Here is a 23,214-nt window from a genome sequence, read left to right as displayed (position 1 = left end):
ACTGTCTCGTGGGTCAGTGACATCAAGTCAGTGAAGTGACTGACGACGCCATTGTCCAGCGACAGTTGACCGATCAACCTAACAAAATTATTACGTAAAAGATGTACATAAAAACTGAAAGAAATGTTCGGTAAATCTATCTCAGGGCGGTTCTGCTTATTGATGACGAACAAATAACGCAAGAGCACGTAATACGTGTGGTCGCTGTACCACCAAGCAATTCGCTCCCTGTCTCCCTTATGGCCTCTGAAAGAATTGCTGAAGTATATGAAAAATTACTTGTATCAACATGGGAATCAAACAAATCAAGTATTACGAAATAAATACAACCTAGATATTACTATATTCTGTTCTGCTTAAGTGACAGCACAATGAAACGTTCATTGTCACGTCGCAAGAGCAGGTTGGGAAAAGGCTCGTAATTGTGGCAAGAAAGAGTGAAATAAATCCTCCTCGTGTTAAAACAGAAAACTACTCGGAATTCTTTTCGCGTCTAGAAGAGCTAGAGTCCCTGTCCATGAAACAATGCTTTGACTTGATAACATGGAGTATTTGACTCATAACTCGGAAAATAAATTTAATTCAATTTCAATAATGATACAATTACACATAGGCTTTTTTTCCCCTTTATGTACCCATACAGTTTCGTAAATGATGTTTAAGTATTTCTCATGCGTATCATAGTGGAAAGCACAATATGGAACTTGAAGTTATGTTTGTGACTGTTCAAGAAACGCCGGATACATAGTTGTTCACAAAAGCAGAGGAAACTGAAGAGCACGGTGTCATGACAGTAAAAGAAACGTTTATTTTACCTGTAGCAGTTCTCAGAATTGACAAATAAAATCAAGTTAGCTGTCGAGCGAGCGCATAAGTTTAATTTTCTCGGAACAGTTGCCCCAATACACACATAGGATCATGTCAGATTTCAATCAGAACAATAGCTATTTCCCTCCTGCAACAGTTATTATAGTAGATCAATACACAGAAAATAGAGCATGTAGACTATAAATTATACTGTACGCTCGTTTCATTTTGAATTAGTTCTCGCCGTGGATTACGATTTTATACTACTACGAAAGAGCCCCTGGTCCACTCAAATACACTCTAAGACAAAAAAGACTGCGATTTCAGAAAAACTGGATGATTTATGTCAGTAATGCATCTATGGCCCCTATGGAGGCAGTTATTCGGCTTCACATTTGTCGACAGAGTTTTTGTACGTCCTCCTAGAGGATATCGTGGCAGATTCTGTCAAACTAGCACGTAAGATCGTAAAATTTCTGACATGGTTGGAAGGCCCCGCCCACAATGCTCAAAACTTCTTAGTTGGGGAGAGATTTTGAAGCCTTGCGGGCCAAGGTATGGTAGGACGAAGCAGTAGAAACTCTCGCCGGTGTGTGGACGGGCATTATCTTCCTGAAATGCAAACGCAGGACGGCTTGCAATGAAGAGCAACGAAACGAAGCGCAGAATTCGTCGACGTATCGCTGTGCTGTAAGGGTGACAACGAAAGGCCTCCTGCTATGAAACGAAGTGGCACCGCGGACCAACCGCTCTTGGTTGTCAGATCGTGAAGCGGGCGACAATCATGTTGGTAACCCGCCGCTATTCGGGACCTCTCCAGACACGTCTTCGGCTTGGAATCTCGTTGACTGGAACAGAATTGTCTTCAGCTCCAAACGTAAAAACTGAAGGAAATGTTCGGTAAATCTATCTCAGGGCGGTTCTGCTTATTGATGACTAACAAATAACAAAAGAACGCGAAATGTGTGTGGTCGATGGAAAAGGTCTGGACAGCTACAGTCTCTGGAATAAATTATACAGTTTTTCCAAAAGCGTAATCATTTGTCTTTAAATATACATCACATCTATCTATTTCCGTCCCATTCGGGTAATGTCTGCACAATTTCTGCTTGCGTCCTGAAATTCATGCAACTCAATCGCAATACATTAAGAGTCCCACATCGTCAAGCGCCAACTTGTTCACTATGCAGGCGTTCCGAAAGTACACTACTGACCATTAAAATTGCTACACCACGAAGATGACGTGCTACAGACGCGAAATTTAACCGACAGGAAGAAGATGCTGTGATATGCAAATGATTAGCTTTTCGGAGCATTCACGCAAGGTTGGCGCCGTTGGCGACACCTACAACGTGCTGACATGAGGAAAGTTTCCAACCGATTTCTCATACACAAACAGCAGTTGACCGGCGTTGCCTGGTAAAACGTTGTTGTGATGCCTCGTGTAAGGAGGAGAAATGCGTACCATCACGTTTCCGACTTTGGTAAAGGCCGGATTGTAGGCTATCGCGATTGCGGTTTATCGTATCGTGACATTGCTGCTCGCATTCGTCGAGATCCAATGACTGTTAGCGGAATATGGAATCGGTGGGTTCAGGAAGGTAATACGGAACGCCGTGCTGGATCCCAACGGCCTCGTATCACTAGCAGTCGAGATGACAGGCATCTTATCCGCACGGCTGTAACGGATCGTGCAGCCACGTCTCGATCCCTGAGTCAACAGATGGGGACGTTTGCAAGACAACAACCATCTGCACGCACAGTTCGACGACGTTTGCAGCTGCATGGACTATCAGCTCGGAGACCATAGCTGCAGTTACCCTTGACGATGCATCACAGACAAGAGCGCCTGCGATGGTGTACTCGACGACGAACCTGGGTGCACGAATGGCAAACGTCATTTTTCGGATGAATCCAGGTTCTGTTTACAGCATCATGATGGTCGCATCCGTGTTTGACGACATCGCGGTGAACGCACATTGGAAGCGTGTATTCGTCATCGCCATACTGGCATATCACCCGGCGTGATGCTATGGAGTGCCATTGATTACACTTCTCGGTCACCTCTTGTTCGCACTGGCGGCACTTTGAACAGTGAACGTTACATTTGAGATGTGTTACGACACGTGGCTCTGGCCTTCATCCGATCCGTGCGAAACCCTACATTTCAGCAGGATAATACACGACCGCATGTTGCAGGTCCTGTACGGACCTTTCTGCACACAGAAAATGTTCGACTGCTGCCCTGGCCAGCACATTCTCCAGATCTCTCACCAAGTGAAAACGTCTGGTCAATGGTGTCCGAGCAACTGGTTCGTCATAATACGCCAGTCACTACTCTTGATGAACTGTGGTATGGTGTTGAATCTGCATGGGCAGCTATACCTCTACACGCCATCCAAGGTCTGTTCGACTCAATGCCCAGGCGTATCGAGGTCGTTATTACGGCCAGAGGTAGTTGTTTTGGGTACTGATTTCTCAGTAATTATGCACCCAAATTGCGTGAAAATGTAATCACATGTCAGTTCTAGTACAATGTATTTGTCCAATGAATACCCGTTTATCATCTGCATTTCTTCTTGGTGTAGCAATTTTAATGGTCAGTAGTGTAAATATTGCGTAATAATAATCTGCCGTCCTTCTCTAACCCGAACGTGTGCTGCGCCTCGAATGACTGCACTATTATTCCTCTCTTCAGAAGGCAGAGTGAGTAGAAGTGACAGAAGATCATGTGATACTGTAGAGAAATCTAACAACCTCACCTATTTCTCGAAGCCGATGCGTTAAGGCTGTAACGGTCATTACTTTTTATTCTGCTTTCTTCGTTTCTTGATATTTGCGACTCTTGTCAGCTCCACCGAATCGTGCCGAGTAGTCTTCACTAATTAGCGAAAAATTACGTAAACAGCAGTAACTCGAGGAAACTAACAGAATTTGGCGCGATAAATGAGTAGCTGTACTGTACAAGACTCCTGTATGTGCATCATCGGTGTTGCAGGCCTCTTGTGATCCCTGTGGGTACAGGATTGAAAAGTGAATGGCTGCTCCTAGAATATGAGGTACCAAATGCTGTCCAATAGCGACGAGGCAATATTTCCTGGACAATCCTCTACGGGGAGGAGGTGCGGTCCTGGCAAGGAGAATATGAGAAAACGTTAAGACTATTAGCGGTACCTGAAGAGTATATAAATATTACCTTGGGCAGGTACGTGTCAGGAGCCTGGCTCGGCCGTTGGAAATTCCGATGTAAATGTCAGCGTCCAAGAGACCTTGCAGCAGTTGAGCAAACCGTTAGTAAGTGCTGTAATGTGTATCAGTACGACTAAATCACAATTCGCGCCGTGCAACTTCGTCACCATTACACCCAGCAGACCCGGTGACAATGCCCAGTTTGACGAAACCACAGTAACGAGAATTAGCAAAAATAAATATCGTGAATCAGTAACATCAGACGACGGAGCTTACAGATGTAGGTGGTTCCTGCCTGTTAACAATACAGGGTGAAAAGTATTGAAACCGACAAACTCTGAGAGGTTGTAGGGGACATCAAAACAAATATTTTTCCCCAATGTCATTTTTTCCTATGAGGAGTATTTAAACTGGTAGAGGAAGATTTCTCTGGAAGCTAATTAACTAAACCAACAAACACTTTTCCATTTTTAACGACCAAGAGACAACACATTAACACAACCAAATTTCAATTACAGTAGATTTTCAAAAATGTCTCCATTGGCACGTAACCAAAGGTTACACTGTCGGATCATGTTCTGTCTGACACTGGCAAAAACATCAGGAGTGTCCTGAATTGTTCCCCATACAAAAAAGTGTGGATCGAGCAGGCCATGGTACAGGACCACCTCTACCAATCCACGTGTCTGGGAACCTTCGGTCCAGGAATCGACGCATACGACGACTGAAATGTGCCGGCGCCCCGTCATGTTGGAACAACATGCGTTGTCTTGTAGGGAGCGGGACGTTTTCCAGCAATTCTGGCAATGCTCTAGCGAGAAAATTGTAATAGTGCCTGCCATTTAATGGCCTAGGTAGCAGATACGGCCCAGTTAAACAGTCCCCAACAACACCGTCCCACACATTAACGAAGAATCGCACTTGATGAGCGCTAGTAACTGTGGCATGCGGGTTATCCTCACTCCAAACATGCGAGTTGTGCATGTTGAAAATTCCATCACGCCCGAACGTTGCTTCATCGGTAAACAACACAGAGGATGGAAATGTAGGATGCTTTTCACACTGTTCCAGGTACTACTGCGAAAACTATGCTCTGGATGGATAATCAACTGGTTTCAGGTTGTGGACACGCTGTAAGTGAAATGCACGCAACAATTGCTCTCGAAGGACTGTTCTTACATTCGTCTGATTCGTCCCCATGTTACGTGCAATTGCACGACTGCTGATTGAAGGATCCCGCTCCACATGCTGCAAGACAGCTTCTTCAAATTGCAGCGTTCTTACCGTGCGACGGCGTCCCTGTCCAGGTAATCTGCTAAATGACCCGGTCTCACGCAGACGTTGGTACACAGCAGCGAAGGTCGTATGATGCGGGATACGGCGATTAGGATATTGCTGTTGGTAAACCCGCTGTGCAGCTCGTCCGCTGTGGTGCGCTACGTAGTACGCACCAACCATATCAGTGTACTCACTCCAGGTGTATCGCTCTATTAGTAAACAGAGACAATGCACTACTACACTGGTGGACAGCAGTTTCCTACAACTGAAGAGCGTAATACGCCCTTTAACAACTGTAGATCGTAATACGGCCTCTTAACAACTGAAGAGCTTAATACGGCCTCCACCGGTTTAAATAACCCTCATAGGGAAAAACATTAGGGAAAAATATTTGTTTTGATGTCCTCTACAACCTTCCATACTTTGTCGGTTTAAATGCTTTTCACCCTGTATAATCGCGTTAACGACACACGCTTATTAAAGTCGTGCGTTTAGGTGAGGAGTCACCTTATCCGCTTGTCGTACGCATCTCCACTTACCGCTTACTATAGAGTAGTGTCCCCTGTCCATTACTCCTCTTCGCTCGCAGCCGTACTGTGTTCCCGTGAGAGGTTGAACAACAGGGTAATCCTGGGGGAGTTGGACCACTGGGTGGAACGGACCAGAGGCTCTCGCTACTTGTGAGCAAACACTTTTGTGAACGAATGTCGTGCAAAAGTGTTGCTGTTATTTTCGTGTTAGTTCTGGAAAGGGGAAATTTTTCATTGTTAGTTAATTTAAATCGTAAGGGTTACTTTGCACAGTTTGATGCAGCTTTTTACACTGCAAGAGTGACAAATGTGTAGACGTGAAACTAACGTAAAATGACCACCGAGTTCGCTAAGATGGACCATGTCACTTGCGAGAGATTAACCACAATTACTCGTAAATATAGCTGAGGTGATACTTTAAGTGTAATTTACATTTTGAAAAAGGTTTGATTAACACGTGTTTTTTCATAATGTGTATTAGTTCGAAACGCATTTCATGCATAGGAAAGCAGCTGGTAAAGTATTGCTTGTACTTGATGGACAAACGTCTCACAAAAGCTGTTTGGAAATACTAAGAGTTGGGTGAGGAACAAGGCGTTATTGTAATGAATCTACCACCACATACATCCCGCTGGTTGCAGCCCATGCGCCGCGCGTTTTCAGATAAACTCTAAAGCTATTTTTACAACGTCTGCAGTACTTTTATGAAAAATAATCCAGCGAGGAAAATTAGCCCTCTGCAGTTTCTAGAACTGCTCATCTCAGCGTGAGGTACGTCAGCCAACGTTTTAAATGGTACATGTGCCTTCAAGTCAAGTTGAATAATACCGCTGAATACTGCCGTACTTCCAGATCATGTCGAAATATGCGCATATGCCAACAAACTGAAGAACATAATCTCACACAAAGGCCAACGAGACACTTCAAAACCCATCAAAAGACCTCATGAATCCAAGGACATGAAAAGAGCAGAGTCATCTGCGCAAATCAAATTCCTTCACTGGCACAGCTTCGGACCCCACACCTGTTGTTGTTTGTTGTTGCCTTTGCGTTCTTCAGTCCTGAGACTGGTTTGATGCAGCTCTCCATGCTACTCTACCCTGTGCAAGTTTCTTTATCTCCCAGTGCCTACTGCAACCTACATCCTTGTGAATTTGCTTAGTGTATTCATCTCTTGGTCTCCTTTACGATTTTTACCCTGCAAGCTGCCCTCCAATTCTAATTTGGTGGTCCCATGATGCCTCAGAACATGTCCTACCAACCGATCCCTTCTTCTAGTCAAATTATACCACAAATTCTCCCCAATTCTATTCAGTACCTCCTCATTAGTTATGTGCTCTATCCATCTAATCTTCAGCATTCTTTTAGCACCACATTTCGAAAGCTTCTATTCTCTTCTTTTCCAAACTATTTATCGTCCATGTTTCACATCCGTACATGACTACACTCCATACAAATATTTCCAGAAACGACTTTCTGACGCTTAGTTGTATACTCGATGTTAACAAATTTCTCTTCTTCAGAAACGCTTTCCTTGCCATCACCAGTCTCCATTTTATATCCTCTCTAATTCGACCATCATCAGTTATTTTGCTTCCCAAATAACAAAACTCAACTACTACTCCACACCTACGAAAGCTAAAACTTCCAAGATGACCACTTCGAAACAGACTACTTCTAAGCGACGGCCTACAAAAGGTTTGAACAAAACCAACAGTTTGTTAGAAAAGCTGATGTTCAGTGAAGCTTTATAATAAACTGATAAAACTGTTCTCAGCTGAACCTTTCAATGCCGGCCGCTGTGGTCGAGCGGTTCTAGGCGCTTCAGTCCGTAAGCGGACTGCTGCTACGGTCGCAGGTTCGAATCCTGCCTCGCTCATGGATGTGTGTGGTGTCCTTAGGTTAGTTAGATTCAATTAGTTCTAAGTCTAGCGGACTGATGACCTCAGATGTTAAGTCCCATAGTGCTTACAGCCATTTGAATTCTTTAATAGTATTATTCTGTACTTATTACAACATATTCCAAACAGAAATCGTAATTTATCTGAAGAATGGAAAATCCAGGATGGAATCTAATAATATTGTGAAAAGTTGCCATTCACCATATAGCGGTGATGCTGAGTCGCAGAGACTTTCGGCCAGGTGGGACCACTCATGCATATTATCATATCTCTCGTATTTTTAGTGGCAGTAATATATTGTACTTAGTTTTAGATGACACGCTACACGAACATACTTCCAGATGTCAGAAAACGTTAAAAAACCATACAAACTTTATGCTCAAGAAACAGAGTGGTCCATCTTTCCCGGACTTGCCGTATTGTAGAGCTACATCACATATACATGTACAGCATACTCCGCAAGCCAACAGGTGTGTGGCGGAGGGTACTTTCAGTACCACTATATCATCCCTCCAACCCCTTTCCACTCGCGAATAGTGCGTGGGAAGAATGATTGTCGAGAAGCCTCTGTACTTTCTCTAATCTCTCGAATTATCTCTTCGTGGTCGATACGTGAGATGTGTGTGGGGAGAAGTAGTAAGTTGGGCGACTCCTTCTGAAAAGTCCTGTCCCGAAATATCAATAGTAAATCTCTCCGTGATGCACAACGCCTCTCTTGTAATGTCTGCCAGTGGAGTTTGTTTAGCATCTCCGTAACGCTCTCTCGCCAGCTAAACGATCCCGTGACGAAACGCGCCGCTATTCGTCGGATATTCTCTGTCTCCTCTATCAGTCCTACCTGATTGAGGACCCAGATAGATGAATAGCACTCAAGAATCGGGCGACTAAGCGCCTTATAAGCCACTTCTTTCGTGGACGAGTTATATTTCCTTTTCCTCCGATGAATCTGAGTCTGGGATCTCCTTTTCCCACTATCTGTTTTATGTGGTCATTCCACTTAAGATCGTTCTGGATAGTACAGTCTAGATACACTAGTGGCCATTAAAATTGCTACACCACGAAGACGACGTGCTACAGACACAAAATTTAACCGATAGGAAGAAGATACTGTGATACGCAAATGATTAGCTTTTCAGAGCATTCGCACAAGGTTGGCGCCGGTGGAGACACCTACAACGTGCTGACATGAGGAAAGTTTCCAACCTATTTCTCATACACAAACAGCAGTTGACCGGCGTTGCCTGGTGAAACGTTGTTGCGATGCCTCGTGTAAGGAGGAGAAATGCGTACCATCACGTTTCCGACTTTTATAAAGGTCGGATTGTAGCCTATCGCGATAGCGGTTTATCGACATTGCTGCTCGCGTTGGTCGAGATCCAGTGACTATTAGCAGAATATGGAATCGGTGGGTTCAGGAGGGTAATACGGAATGTCGTGCTGGATCCCAACGGCCTCGTATCACTAGCAGTCGAGATGACAGGCGTCTTATCCGCATGGCTGTAACGGATCGTGCAGCCACGCCTCGATCCCTGAGTCAACAGATGGGGGCGTTTGCGAGACAACAATCATCTGCACGAACAGTTCGACGACGTTTGCAGCAGCACGGACTATCAGCTCGGAGACCGTGGCTGCGGTTACCCTCGACGCTGCATCACAGACAGGAGCGCCTGCGATGATCTACTCGAGGACGAACCTGGGTGCACGAATGGCAAAATGTCATTTTTTCGGATGAATCGAGGTTGCGTTTACAGCATCACGATGGTCGCATCCGTGTTTGGCGAAATCGCGGTGAACGCACATTGGAAGCGTGTATTCGTCATCGCCATACTGGCGTATCACCCGGCGTGATGCTATGGGGTGAAATTGGTTTACACGTCTCGGTCACCTCTTGTTCGCACTGACGGTACTTTGAACAGGGGACGTTACATTTCAGATGTGTTACGACCCGTGGCTCTGGCCTTCATCCAATCCGTGCGAAACCCTACATTTCAGCATGTTGCAGGTCCTGTACGGGCCTTTCTGAACACAGAAAATGTTCGACTGCTGCCCTGGCCAGCACATTCTCCAGATCCCTCACCAACTGAAAACGTCTGGTCAATGGTGGCTCGTCACAATACGCCAGTCACTACTCTCGATGAGCTGTGGTATCGTGTTGAAGCTGCATGGGCAGCTGTACCTGTACACGCCATCCGAGCTCTGTCTGACTAAATGCCCAGGCGTATCAAGGCCGTTATTACGGCCAGAGTTGGTTGCTCTGGGTACTGATTTCTCAGGATCTATGCACCCAATTTGCGTGAAAATGTAATCACATGTCAGTTCTAGTATAATATATTTGTCCAATGAATACCCGCTTATCACCTGCATTTCTTCTTGGCGTAGCAATTTCAATGGCCAGTAGTGTATTTTACAGCTGACGATGTCTCCAGCTGTAATCTGCACTGAAAGATCGGTATGTCGTCAGGCGCACATACCTATCGCGTCTGTTCTTTCGGACATGCATGTCCGACCCGATAGAACGGACACCATACCTACACGAATATAAACTGATATCCGAGAAAAACAAAAATCTAAAGAATTACCAAAAATAAGAAGCGCGGAGACTAGCAGGTGTGCGCGAATGCTACGCCAGATGCCGAAATTGCAGGCTTGGGGTAACCCTATGCACGCCTGTACCGCAGCTCTCGTGATCGTGAGGCATTCCTTTGTGTGGCGACCGTTGGCGTTGTCGTGGAACGCCGGCCCAGCTGCTAGAGCTGCTGACGTAGCGGGCGGTTTGGTGGTGGGGGCAGGGGGCTCGCCAAGGGCCGGTGGTGGGGGAAGCTCGGGAAGTGTCCCGCGTGCAGTTTTTAGACGCGGACCTGGCGTGCTCAATCGGCGCAGTGTTGTCTGCTCCGTGCCGCAGGTAGGCAGCCGAGGGTGTTAACGTCTCGTCCCGTGTTTTGTCGTGTGTGGCAGCGCGTCCGAATCGCGATGGCTGCGACCAGGGTCGTGGGCTCTATGGTGGGATTCGCGGGCAGCGCCGCGGCCAACGGCTTCACGCCCGAAAAGCGACAGCAACCGCAGCAGCAGCAGGAGGAAGAAGACCGCACGAGGTGAGTTAAGGCTCTATGGAGCGCTGCGCCATGCTTTCGTCGCCATGCCGTCGCGTCGGCCAGCTTACATCAGCTTCCGCTCTGACCTGCTTGTCTTCGTAAACGGAATACGCAGCGTTACTCACTTGGTTGGTCTCGACGATGAGCCTACTAAAACAGTTTTGAATAATAGTAATGTAGGTAATCATTTCATTGTACAGATTCCGTGCTTGCCGGTTAAAATATATACGTAGAGTAGCAATCTTAGACATAAAGTCTTCGAAGAGCTCTGGATTAAAGTAAAGTAGTGGACCCCCTTGCTTCAGTCCGGAACCGCGCTGCTGCTACGGTCGCAGGTTCGAATCCTGCCTCGGGCATGGATGTGTGTGATGTCCTTAGGTTAGTTAGGTTTAAGTAGTTCTAAGTTCTAGGGGACTCATGACCTCAGATGTTAAGTTCCATAGTGCTTAGAGCCATTTTTTGGACCCCCTTCCACCTTTCGTTATGTATTTACAATGTAAAATTATGTAAATAATATGTACCAAAATACTCACCAGATTTTTTCCATAATCTAAAACAGATTTCCTGATTTTACTTTGCAGTTTTAGTCTTTACGACAAAAGTTGCGTTAAATATGGGACGAAAGTAAACATTAGGTTACGCTGCAGGTCACTCTGTTACCACAACAATCATAATTTGACATTCACATTCGTTGGCTTCAACTCTCAAACCGAATTATCACCTTACAACCTAACATAGACCTGACGCTACGCTACAAGCCATTCTGTCATCACGGAGCAGGCCGGGGTGGCCGAGTGGTTCTAGGCGCTTCAGTCTGGAACCGCGCGACCGCTACGGTCGCAGGTTTGAATCCTGCCTCGGGCATGGATGTGTGTGATGTCCTTAGGTTAGTTAGGTTTAATTAGTTCTAAGTTCTAGGGGACTAATGACCTCAGCAGTTGAGTCCCATAGTGCTCAGAGCCATTTGAACCATTTTTTTGTCATCACGGAGACGGTGGGGGCTGCGCTATAACATTATGATGATGATGATGATGATGATATGTACAATTATTGAGACGAAAAGGCAACGAGGATTGTTCCGGTCCTCTCTAGCTTAAGTTTTTTTCTCCTTTTTTTCGTTTAATAAATGTTACTGAAAGGTTAATGCTATTTTTTTTGTAAAACATCCGAAGATAGTTGGTTGGCCGAAACGTACGGAATGGAAGTAATTAAAAATATTGTGACAAAGACATAGGAAATTACATTCGCAGTTGATTCTGCAGTAAAAAAAAGTCTTTAAATATTTGTTATGTCCTTAACACGTTACGGCGCAGTCGTTTTATCTTCAGTGGGTCTCACATAGTTATTTATTTTAAATACACAGGGCTACACGAACAAAACTGCCGATGAAAGGTCAGGTTAAAAGAAACTAGTATTTTAATTTTCACCCAAAACGTGTTTTTGTCTTTCGAAATTTTTCGTGATACGAAATTTATAAACAACCAGCAAAGGTGATTGCGGCGCCGGTTCAATGCCCCAAGCAACCGACCCGCCGCTGGGAGCGCCAAGGTGAGAGGGGCGCCCAAGAGTAAGATCTGTACACACAGTGCTTTATCACAATAATTGGTTGCGGGAACTGTACGAGAGGAAAAACAGAGTGGGGGCGCCAAATGATAAGTAACATGGGTGGGAAAAATGTTGTTATGACGCACCTGCTTTGAACTGTGCTTTGGCCGTAAAAATATAACACTGTGTTCCGTAAAGGCAAAAATTAATTTACATCAGCTCGAATTCCTGTCGACTATCGAAATATTTAGGATACGGTCGCCGAGCAAAATATCACAGATTTTAGGGCCTATCGTTTGTTTTAGAAACTGTAGTCACTCTTTCATTATAAAGGTACCTCCGAGGGCATCGCCCTGGTAGGATATACTTGTCTCTTCACCATCAGAATCATGTGTAAACTCTCATCAGAATATGGTTTCTTCTCATTGCCAAGAGGGGAACGTCCACATTACTCTCGTTGGTGTCACAACAATATATAGCAAGGAATATGATGTTGCACTGCCCTCAGCTGGTATAAAAATCAGCGTACGCTATTGCTAAAGTACCGATTGTTACAAACCACCATCCTGTGTGTGTGTGTGTGTGTGTGTGTGCGTGCGTGTGTGTGCGTGCGTGTGTGCGTGCGCCTGCGCGCGCGCCGATACTTATATGACGTTGCGTCTGAATCACGTTGAAACATTTAGTCGACGGCGTATAGATTACATACATATTCCGTAAGACCACCATGGAGTGCATAACAGACGGTTGTACCACATGTCAGTCATTGACACACTATAATCAGTTGCAAATCTTTGTCATGCGAAATTTCAGGAAATTGCCTATTTCCAGTCAGCGATTAATAGGATTGTAAATATTTCACTACAACAACCAGCAGTGGATAAAGAAATAACTGTACTCCAGCACACAGTCTACAAAACAATTTCAAGCCAAACATAGTACGAAAATTACATAAAGAAAAAAAACATAACCCACGAACCAACCGATATACAGTAATATAACACTGATAAACCCCAGCCAAACAGAAAATCACATACATACCAGCAGTCTACATGGGGAAACTGTCAAACAAGATGAACAATATACCAAAATATACACCCATAAAGCTAGCATTCAGAACTATTGATAGCCTAAACACGAAAATCCACTCTGTAAGAACCAAAATACCAGAATACGCTAATCCACGCATAACAGAATTACATGTGACAATTTTAACAAATTTTACAATGGACAAAGACTTGAAGTACGTACTAGACATCGTGATAACAGTCGATCGAGTCTCTTCATGCATTAAAAAAACCAAACATAAATATTTAATATTAATCAAAGGACAGTTGCGGCTCACTGTATAGTGGAGATGCTGAGTCGCAGATATGCACAAGGGAAACACTGTCACTCAATAAACTTTCAGGTAACAAGATTTTTTTCTCTCTCTCTCTCTCTCTCTCTCTCTCTCTCTCTCTCTCTCTCTCTCTTACACACACACACACACACACACACACACACACACGCACACATAATAGCAAAAGAATGTGCCATGAACGTAGTGGAGGAATTGGAAATTTGTACACACATGAAAAATTACCCACACGACGTATTAACCGAACAGGTTACAAAATTTCACCGACATTCTGGAACCTCACAACGAATAAAAAATAAACTACCACAGATTCCACAAAGAATTTAATTATCTGACAGTATGGCAGACTTCCTCTAAACGGTAGCATCCCTGAGAATTGTCAACAGCTGTAAAATTGCTGAATGGCTATTTTTTACCATCACAAAAACAGCGACACCTGACGAAAGGATTCGTGAATGATACAACATGTACGTCTCCCCAGCTACACGTAAGTATACACGACAATTAACCATCGCGAAAGTAAATGGAATTTACCAACTGTAATATTCACAGCCGGCCGGAGTGGCCGAGCGGCTCTAGGCGCTACAGCCTGGAACCGCGTGACCGCTACGGTCGCAGGTTCGATTCCTGCCTCGGGCATGGATGTGTGTGATGTCCTTAGGTTGGTTTATGTAGTTGTAAGTTCTAGGGGACTGATGACCTCAGAAGTGAACTCCCTTAATGCTCAGAGCTATTTAAACCATTTTGTAATAGTCACAGGTGCACTTGATAATGGTAAGACTGCCTAAGTAGAATTATTGTACGAAATACAATAAGACTATATTACCAGCTAACTTGGAAGATTCAGTTTAAAATGTCATGTTACGCCCTTTTCATGCTGCGGGCCCAGGTATACACACAAAAAAAAAATCAAATGACTTACGGCAATGCAGTTGGATGACGTCGTCGAAAACAGCCGATATTTCGACAGGAGACCACCCAGTCATTTTAAAGGCGAAAGTGCAGCAAGTAACCTCTGTGCAAGGAAATTTAAAACCTCGGTTTGCGTAGCTGTTCTTTCTATTTCTCCGATATGAGTTCCGGATGTTTTTTCATTCTCCTTGCGAATCGCTAGAGGGTACGCCAGCAGAATTGTGAAGGAAGTTCTGTCCGCATTTTTCTACAATCGATCCCCGGTTTCTTTAGCAGTACCTTCGAACAAAGGAACTTCGGAACAAGCAAAGTAATTTTCGACCAAATGGCAGTTTTCCGAATGTGACAGTCCTGAAAGAAAACGTGCTTGCACTAAAGATTCTTTAAATCATTATCTATGTCTTATTGACAGTCCATCCAGTTTTCTTTCAATAGACATCTTGCAGCCAACACGACTAGGACTCAAACTGCACATGCGCGAAAAGGCTGCCCCGTCGCAATGTGGTGTCCTGGACAGTCGCAGGCATCGGTCACGCCGTGGGAAAACGAATTTAACTTCGAAAAGTGTATACCAACTCCAATTTCACTAATTTTAATTTGAGGAGATAAGGAATTGCCACCGCAGTTTTTAGGTTTTGTACTGGATTGTGTCGCATTGTACACACACTGTTTTGACAATCGCAACGTTGTGAAATGGCTTCCTACTTTGCTAATGTAAAGGTATTTCGAAAAACTTCAAATACTGACCAGTGACACTCAGCACGGAAGCTGTTTATGCCACTTTCAAACCTTTTTAGGAGCGAAATACTGTAGGGAGGGATCCACAATAACATTGCCGTGGAGGGAGCTTGTGTAGTACGCATTTCTGCTGCTAGGCGGGTATACGCAACTAACTCATTGTCAGTTGAGTGCCGGCTGTGTCGTCGACCTGGCTTATTCCGTTAATCTGCAGTGATTGTTTTTACTTGCACTGTTTTGTTCTTGTTTCGTTTCTTATGATGGCAAGTTTAAGTGAACAATGTGCAGGCGTGAAATTTTGTTTTTTACTCAATACAAATGTTGCTGAAAGTGTTTTAATGTTGAAAACAAATGGCTCTGAGCATATGGGACTTAACATGTGAGGTCATCAGTCCCCTAGAACTTAGAACTACTTAAGCATAACTAACCTAAGGACATCACACATATCCATGCCCGAGGCAGGATTCGAACCTGCGACCGCAGCGGTCGCCCGTTTCCAGACTGCAGCGCCCAGAACCGCTCGGCCACAGCGGCCGGCAATGTTGAAAACAGTTTGGCAAGATGACGCCACGGGAAAAAAAATCGAGTGTACGAGTGGTTTGCTCGATTTCAAAATGGCAACATGTCGATCGATGACAAATCTCGTTCTGGACGTCCGTCAACTGCCCGAATCGACGAAAATATTGAAAAAATTCGCGAGCTTGTGTTCACGGACTGTCGACAGTCAATTGATCAACTGTCAGAGATTAGTGGGTTATCTTGGAGCTCCGTTCAGGGAATTTCAACGGAAGATACGGCAGTAGAAAGGGTTGCTGCCAAGTTTTTCCTCGGGTTTTGATTGACAATCAAAAGGAACATAGAGGTGAAACGTGCCGTGCTTCGGGACAACAGCTTGAAACTGATCCAGATTTTCTATCACACATCATTACTGGTGATGAGACCCAGAAACAAAGCAACAGTCAAGCCAATGGAATACGTCATCGTGTCCAAAATCAAATACCTAAACACTGCTGTCTTTTTGCGTTTTGATACCAAGGGTGTGGTTCACTCAGTTTGTTCCCGCAGGTCAGACTGTCCATCAGACCTTTTATTTGGACGTTTTAAGACGGTTGCGTGTCAGGGTTCGTCACAAAAGCCCCGATTTGTGTCAGATAGGAGAATGGTTCTACCACCACGACAACGCACCTGCACACAGCCATCTCTGTTAGACAGTTTTTGGCTAAAAATGGCACGGTTCTGCTGTCCTATGCACCTTACTCGCTAGACCTGGCTCCCTGCGACTTCTTATTTCCACAGATGGAAAGGGGAATGAAAGGACAAATGTAGTAACTGTAACGGAGAGTATTTTAAAGGACTTAAGGTTGTTTTGTGAACAATTTGAAAATATATTGCTTTCAAAAATAAGTGCAGTTTTTTTGGGCACTGCCTCGTATTTATATCCTGGTAAAATACTTTTAATCTTTGTTCCTCCTTAGGGAAACTGAAGTACTAATTGCACATAATAATTCTCCACATCACGAGTTCTATTTGTGCAGTTTCCTAGTATACATTCAACAGACTAACAGCACACTTCCAAATTTATCAAGGTCTTGTATTGTACACACACTGGCTGACAAAATAAGTGAAGCATCCAGAAGGGAGGAGGGAATGAAACGAAACTTTGTGGTTTAGGAAGATATGATGTGTTAATTCAGTGATTACAGAGTGTAATCAAATTTACAAAGAACTTAGCGGCAGGAGGCCTCTAATCAATACGATGTTGCGCCGCATCTGGTGTGGATCCGTGCATTGGTTCGGTTGGGGAGGGTGTCAACATAGTCGTCGTATCCTGTCTCGAGACACGCTGATCCAGAATTCTTCTAACTGCTCCTCGATCTTGAATAGTGCGAGGCGCAGTTGGCATCCAAGCTGGTGCCACACATGTTCTGTCGGGGACTGGTCTGGAAATGTTGCTGGCCACTGAAGCAGTTCAACAACATAGAGTTCACAGACTGACGTGCCACACGTTTATGGGGATTGTCCTGTTGAAATATGGCACCACGATACTGCCGCGTGGGAGATACCACACGACGACACAGTATGCCCCCTGTGGCACTGACGACAATCCTCAGACGCTGTCGTCAGAGATCGGCCGACAGCGCTGTCACAATGCGTCCGATCTCCTCCATCAATTTTTGGCGGGATGAAGGAAGCTAGGTGAAGTTAGAATCTGCTTTACGTATAGGGTAGATTAGGTTTTAACCTTAAAGGGTGATATGAATACGACAACGCCTCTGTGCTTGGAGACGAGTGCTACAATGCGGCTTTTGCTGTTATAAAGATCCCCAATTCGTGTGAATGATCTATATCGTTTTCTGTATATTCTGACCTGAGTTACTGGAATTGCCAGACAAGTTTTACGAATATATGGGTTCAAGGGAGAAACGTTGTGTTACACGCTGGAGATGATTCGTAGTGTTCTTGGAAAGCAAGATTACAAAATGTTTTGCAGAATTTATTTGAAGCCGTCCAGGCATAAATCTATTACCCTTCAATGACTGTCATGTAGTATTCGTGAGAAAGACAGACCAAGTTTATAATAAGATACTCTGAACACCTAAAGCACTGAGAAGTGGAAACACAGAAGGCACAGTTGCAAACTGTTTCGTGCTTACAGAGACGCCACCCTACTGTCGTAAATCACCAGTGAGCGGTAATAGTTTATATGCAGGTAATGTCCACCTACTACAACCCAAAATAGATTCACTGCAGTAACTTTAACGATAAGATACGCCATCCTTCCCACTTGAGCATTTTTTTATGATTTACGCCTAAAATGTTCGATAAAGATTTTGCCCCTTTAGGTTTCCAATAAAGGTACCATTCCGAAATATATCATCCTCAGAATGCCTCTAACTTCTCCGTTTACTAAACGCAGCGATTTCCCACAGTCCGTGTCGTGTTGGTCTATATGATGGTATAAAACTAACTGATCTGAATTTCACCGGTTGTCGTCCAAAGTCAGTACGCCGGGAGCGATGAGATCGGCTGCATTGTGACCGCGTACGTAGCGGCGTACTGGTTTGAAAAGATCGGCCGTCTTCGGCCGATGTCAGTCGTCTTCGGCCGATGTCGGTCGTCGGCGAAATCCACCGATATCGATGCCGGTCTGGCCGCAGCCTCGGTGTTGGTGGATAGGGGACTGCCATGCCACGTCACGTAACTGAAATCAGAAAATTGCTTGTTTGCAGTAATGCACATGTCCACACACTGCGACGGCGTCTTGAGCACCACAGACTTCCGGCACGGCGCCCATTGTCACAGTTTCCCTTCACGACGCAGCAGGGAGTGGGGATGGTGGTTATTGCTGAAACAACTGGTTTCCGGTCATGTCATTATACTAGCTGACCCGGCGAACTCTGTTCCGCCTTGTTGTTGTTGTTGTGGTCTTCAGTCCTGAGACTGGTTTGATGCTGCTCTCCATGCTACTCTATCCTGTGCAAGCTTCTTCATCTCCCAGTACCTACTGCAACCTACATCCTTCTGAATCTGCTTAGTGTATTCATCTCTTGGTCTCCCTCTACGATTTTTACCCTCCACGCTTCCCTCCAATACTAAATTGGTGATCCCTTCATGCCTCAGAACATGTCCTACCAACCGATCCCTTCTTCTTGTCAAGTTGTGCCACAAAATTCTCCCCAATCCTATTCAATACCTCCGTATTAGTTATGTGATCTACCCATCTAATCTTCAGCATTCTCCTGTAGTACCACATTTCGAAAGCTTCTATTCTCTTCTTGACCAAACTATTTATTGTCCATGTTTCACTTCCATACATGGCTACACTCCATACAAATGCTTTCAGAAACGATTTCCTGACACTTAAATCTATACTCGATGTTAACAAATTTCTCTTCTTCAGAAACGCTTTCCTTGCCATTGAAAGTCTACATTTTATACCCTCTCTACTTCGACCATCATCAGTTATTTTGGCCGGCCGGAGTGGCCGTGCGGTTCTAGGCGCAAGAAACCAAATGTATGGTTCCGATACGTGGATGACACGTTTGTGTTGTGGAGACATGGTAGGGAGGAACTAAGCCGGTTCCACGAACATCTGAACAGTATAAACTCAAGAATTCAGTTTACAATGGAGGAGGAGGTAGACGGCAAACTACATTTCCTCGATGTGCTTGTGTTTAGAAACGAAAATGGTAGTTTGGGCCACTCAGTGTACCGCAAACCCACGCACACGGACCGTTATTTGCACCGGGATTCGAACCACCACCCACAACAGAAGCGGGGTGTTATCAAGACGTTAGCGGACAGAGCTAGAAATATTTGTGAACCTGAGTTGCTCGACGCTGAAATGGAACATCTCCACAATGCACTAATGAAGAACGGATATTCGTCCGCCGAAATAAAACTTGCGTTGAGGCAGCCACGCAGACATCATACTGACGTACAGGCTACTGCAAAATCTAAGGTTTTCCTGCCGTTTGTTAAAAATGTAACCGAAAGAATAGGGAGGATCTTGACGAAGCGGAATATTACCGTAATTTACAAGCCCACCAGGAAGATACAGGAATATCTTAGGCCTGCCAAGGACGCTCGCAAACCATTGGAAAAATCTGGAGTGTATAGGATCCCATGCAGCTGTGGTGATGTTTATGTGGGTACCACTAAAAGAACTGTTTCTAAACGTTTGGAAAAGCACGAGGGAAATTGTAGAAGAGGAGAAACGGAACGATCAGCTGTTGCGGAGCATGCTTTCCAGCCAGGGAACCACAATATTCGTTTCGAGGAGACGCAAGTACTAGCGGCCACAAGCGGATATTACGAAAGGCTCTACAGGGAGGCAATCGAAATCGCTAAACACCCAAATAATTTCAACCGAAAGGAGGACGGCGTCAAATTAGACGGTATATGGATGCCGGTGTTAAAGAAGATGTGTACCACTCGTCCACTACTGGGTGATGGCAACGGCGATCGACGGCGGCGGACAGCGGCCAATTGCACTGACACTTTCAAAACACGTGACGTCACGCCGCGGCGCGGGGGCGCGCGGACACGGAATTTAGCGGCAGTCAGTAGGGAGCCAGTGGGTGTGTTGGACCTTCCATCAAGCTACGGACCCCCTTGAAGATGTCTCCCGCAGTCGGAGACGAAACGTTAGGAATCACCACAGAGTTCATCAACCGACCACGGCATAACAGCCCGGATAATTATAATGGACATGATATTTCCGGCCGTGAAAGTTTACATTTTAGTAATAAATAATCTGAATTTGGATATTAAGTTCAATTTTTTATTAGGAAATACAAATAAAAAATGTAAGTATTTTAATGATTATTCTTTATGTTTTTTGGTACATAGCTTCCACTCTTCAATTAAGTACCTTGTGATACACGACATTTTTTGTTTTATTAGCAGGCGCAAGAACAAACAACGCAGATGGTCTTCCGACCTGTGAACATGCCACATATGGTACAAATGGCTCTGAGCACGATGGGCACACACCCATTCCCGAGGCAGGTTTCGAACCTGCGACCCTAGCGGTCGCGCGGTTCCAGATGTAGCGCCTAGAACCGCTCGGCCACCCCGGCCGGCATGCCAAATATAATTGACCATGTGAAAAACATGTATATTCCAGATTTAAACTACAAACTTTCAAGGAGTGGCCTTGTGATTTGTTAATGGTCAAGGCGAATGCAAGGCGGATCGGAAATTGAAGTCTTTTAAACTCAAACGGCATATCGTTTGGGATCATCGGCATCCTTTGAGTATCGTCGCGTAAATAACATTGTTCATCAATTTACTTAGCACCAAACGCGTATCGTTGCACAGTTTTGGTTGGTTTATGTTTCGAAACATTATTACTACGGAGCCAACTTTTAGGCGTAAATTTTGCGGTGGTAAGCCAGGCACATCCAAGGAGTTTAAAAATTCAATTGGATAGTTGGTGGCTTCATCTTCATTTGTTACACAGTCAATAGATTTGAGCCGGCCGGTGTGGCCGAGCGGTTCTAGGCGCTTCAGTCTGGAACCGCGTGACCGCTACGGTCGCAGGTTCCAATCCTGCCTCGGGCATGGATGTGTGTGATGTCCTTAGGTTAGTTAGGTTTAAGTAGTTCTAAGCTCTAGGGGACTGATGACCTCAGATGTTAAGTCCCATAGTGCTCAGAGCCATTTGAACCATTTTTGAATAGCTTTAATGAATGCATTTTACCAATAATTTCATTCTGAATTGTCTAGTTTAGGTCATCTACATCTTTATTCTTAGCCACTAAAATTGCTCGCTCACTCAACCATTCATTACTTCTGTAGTTAGTAATGATATTTGGGAATACTTTGTTGATAAGTTCGTCTTTCGATGAGACAAAGTTACAGAAATTACGTCGCCACAAAGCAATGAATGCAATGGCTCAGGTGGCGCAGTCAACAATGGCAACTTCACTTTCCCACTAAGGCGGCACAATCCGTGAGTTCCGCAGGAAAACTTCAAAGCGCCCCAATACTCGCAAACAATGTCCATCGGCCCAGTGCAATCGCAAGGATGCAAGCAGTAATCAGTGCTGCAATCGTATCTAAACGCTGCTCGATTCAAATCATCACGTGATAAGTCTCTTCTTGTGCCTCGAAAATTATCTGCATGTTCATCTCTGTTGTTCCCTCGACGATTTCGCATTGCCAACCGAACCGTTTCACGGGCTGCCTCACTTTGCTCTTGTGATTGAGAAGCACGAAGTCGAGCCGAGCCGTACTAACGCGGCGCTCTTCACGGGCAATTTGTTGTTCTTCTTCAGTCCTCTCATTCGCAATGTTTTGTATCCTTCTTGCATTACGGCTTTGTCGAGAAATACTCGATCGTCTTGGTCGCGGCATTGTTAATGATGATTCAAAGAAAATACAAATTACTTCTTTAAATTTTTAATTAATGGTATATATTGATACTTAACCATAGACGTTTAGCTCTCATTTGCGTTTTGTTTTTCCATGCCAGATGCGTTTTTGTTATACTACGTTTTATTGCGGTCGAACGGAATAAAAAGTATCCTATGTCCGTCTCCTGGTTCTAAGGTACCTCTCCACCAATTTTCAGCCAAATCGGTCCAGCCGTACTTGAGTTACAAATAGTGTAACTAACACGACTTTCTTTTATATAAATATAGATTTCAGTGCCAGCTTAACCTGACTGTTGAAACCGCTCAAATTAACCAGTTTCTGCAATAACCGATTTTCGGCTTTTCTTATTCCTATTGTTTCCTGTACTGGACACAGAAACCGAACGAAGATTGAAAAATTCTGATTCCCTCAGTTTCAAGATACATTAAATCAAAATATTAAATTGAGTACGGAAAGAAAATGAAACTTAGTCTGTTCACTGTTTGCTTCTTTTCTGTAAAGTGATCAGTGGTTGAATACTACAAAAACTTCCTAGTATTCCCCTACTGATTATAATTTTTCGAACTCTGCTTAAAAATCATGTCGTAATCTAAGCTCGCACCACTGTCTTGCTACGGTTGCAATCTCCGAGTATTCTATTGCTGTGGGGTTATAAATAAAGACAACTGCTACAGAAAGCGTTTTGTAATGCACAGCATTCCTCTGTCAGACTACCGCCAAATACACAGAAACCTCTTGCAGCTGGCCAACGGCCGACGAGTACTTGGAATACGGTTTTTCTTTGCCCTTCGCATTTTAGTTCTCAGATCCTCTACAGTAAATTTCACCTCTGGAGGCCGCCCATCATCGAGCGAAGATTGTGCCCGTAATTGGGAAGGATCCTGTGACAAGCACAACATGACATTAAAAACTGTAACTATTATTTCCGTTTGGCGTCTTACAAAAAACAACGAGAATATTGGCATTACTAACGATATACGAAA

The 23,214-nt window shown here is 44.5% G+C and overlaps 1 protein-coding gene across 2 annotated transcripts in view; it reads left to right on the top strand.

Moving 5' to 3' along the window:
• Positions 1-23,214, top strand: part of LOC124719115 (uridine phosphorylase 1) — a 404,330-nt gene that overhangs the window by 263,631 nt on the left and 117,485 nt on the right. The window contains exon 1 of one of the 2 annotated variants that reach the window (XM_047244807.1): positions 10,584-10,797. The exons of the other annotated variant lie outside the window; for it this stretch is intronic. Coding sequence (XP_047100763.1) covers positions 10,676-10,797 — 122 coding nt within the window. The 5' untranslated portion in view covers positions 10,584-10,675. Of the gene's footprint in view, positions 1-10,583; positions 10,798-23,214 lie in introns of those variants that run through there. 2 annotated transcript variants of the gene reach the window in all.

Source organism: Schistocerca piceifrons, chromosome 10 (genome assembly GCF_021461385.2).
Source record: "Schistocerca piceifrons isolate TAMUIC-IGC-003096 chromosome 10, iqSchPice1.1, whole genome shotgun sequence".
Taxonomy (NCBI): Eukaryota; Metazoa; Arthropoda; class Insecta; order Orthoptera; family Acrididae; genus Schistocerca; species Schistocerca piceifrons.
Note: the sequence above shows the minus strand (reverse complement) of the source record. Positions and strands in the feature narration are given on the sequence as shown.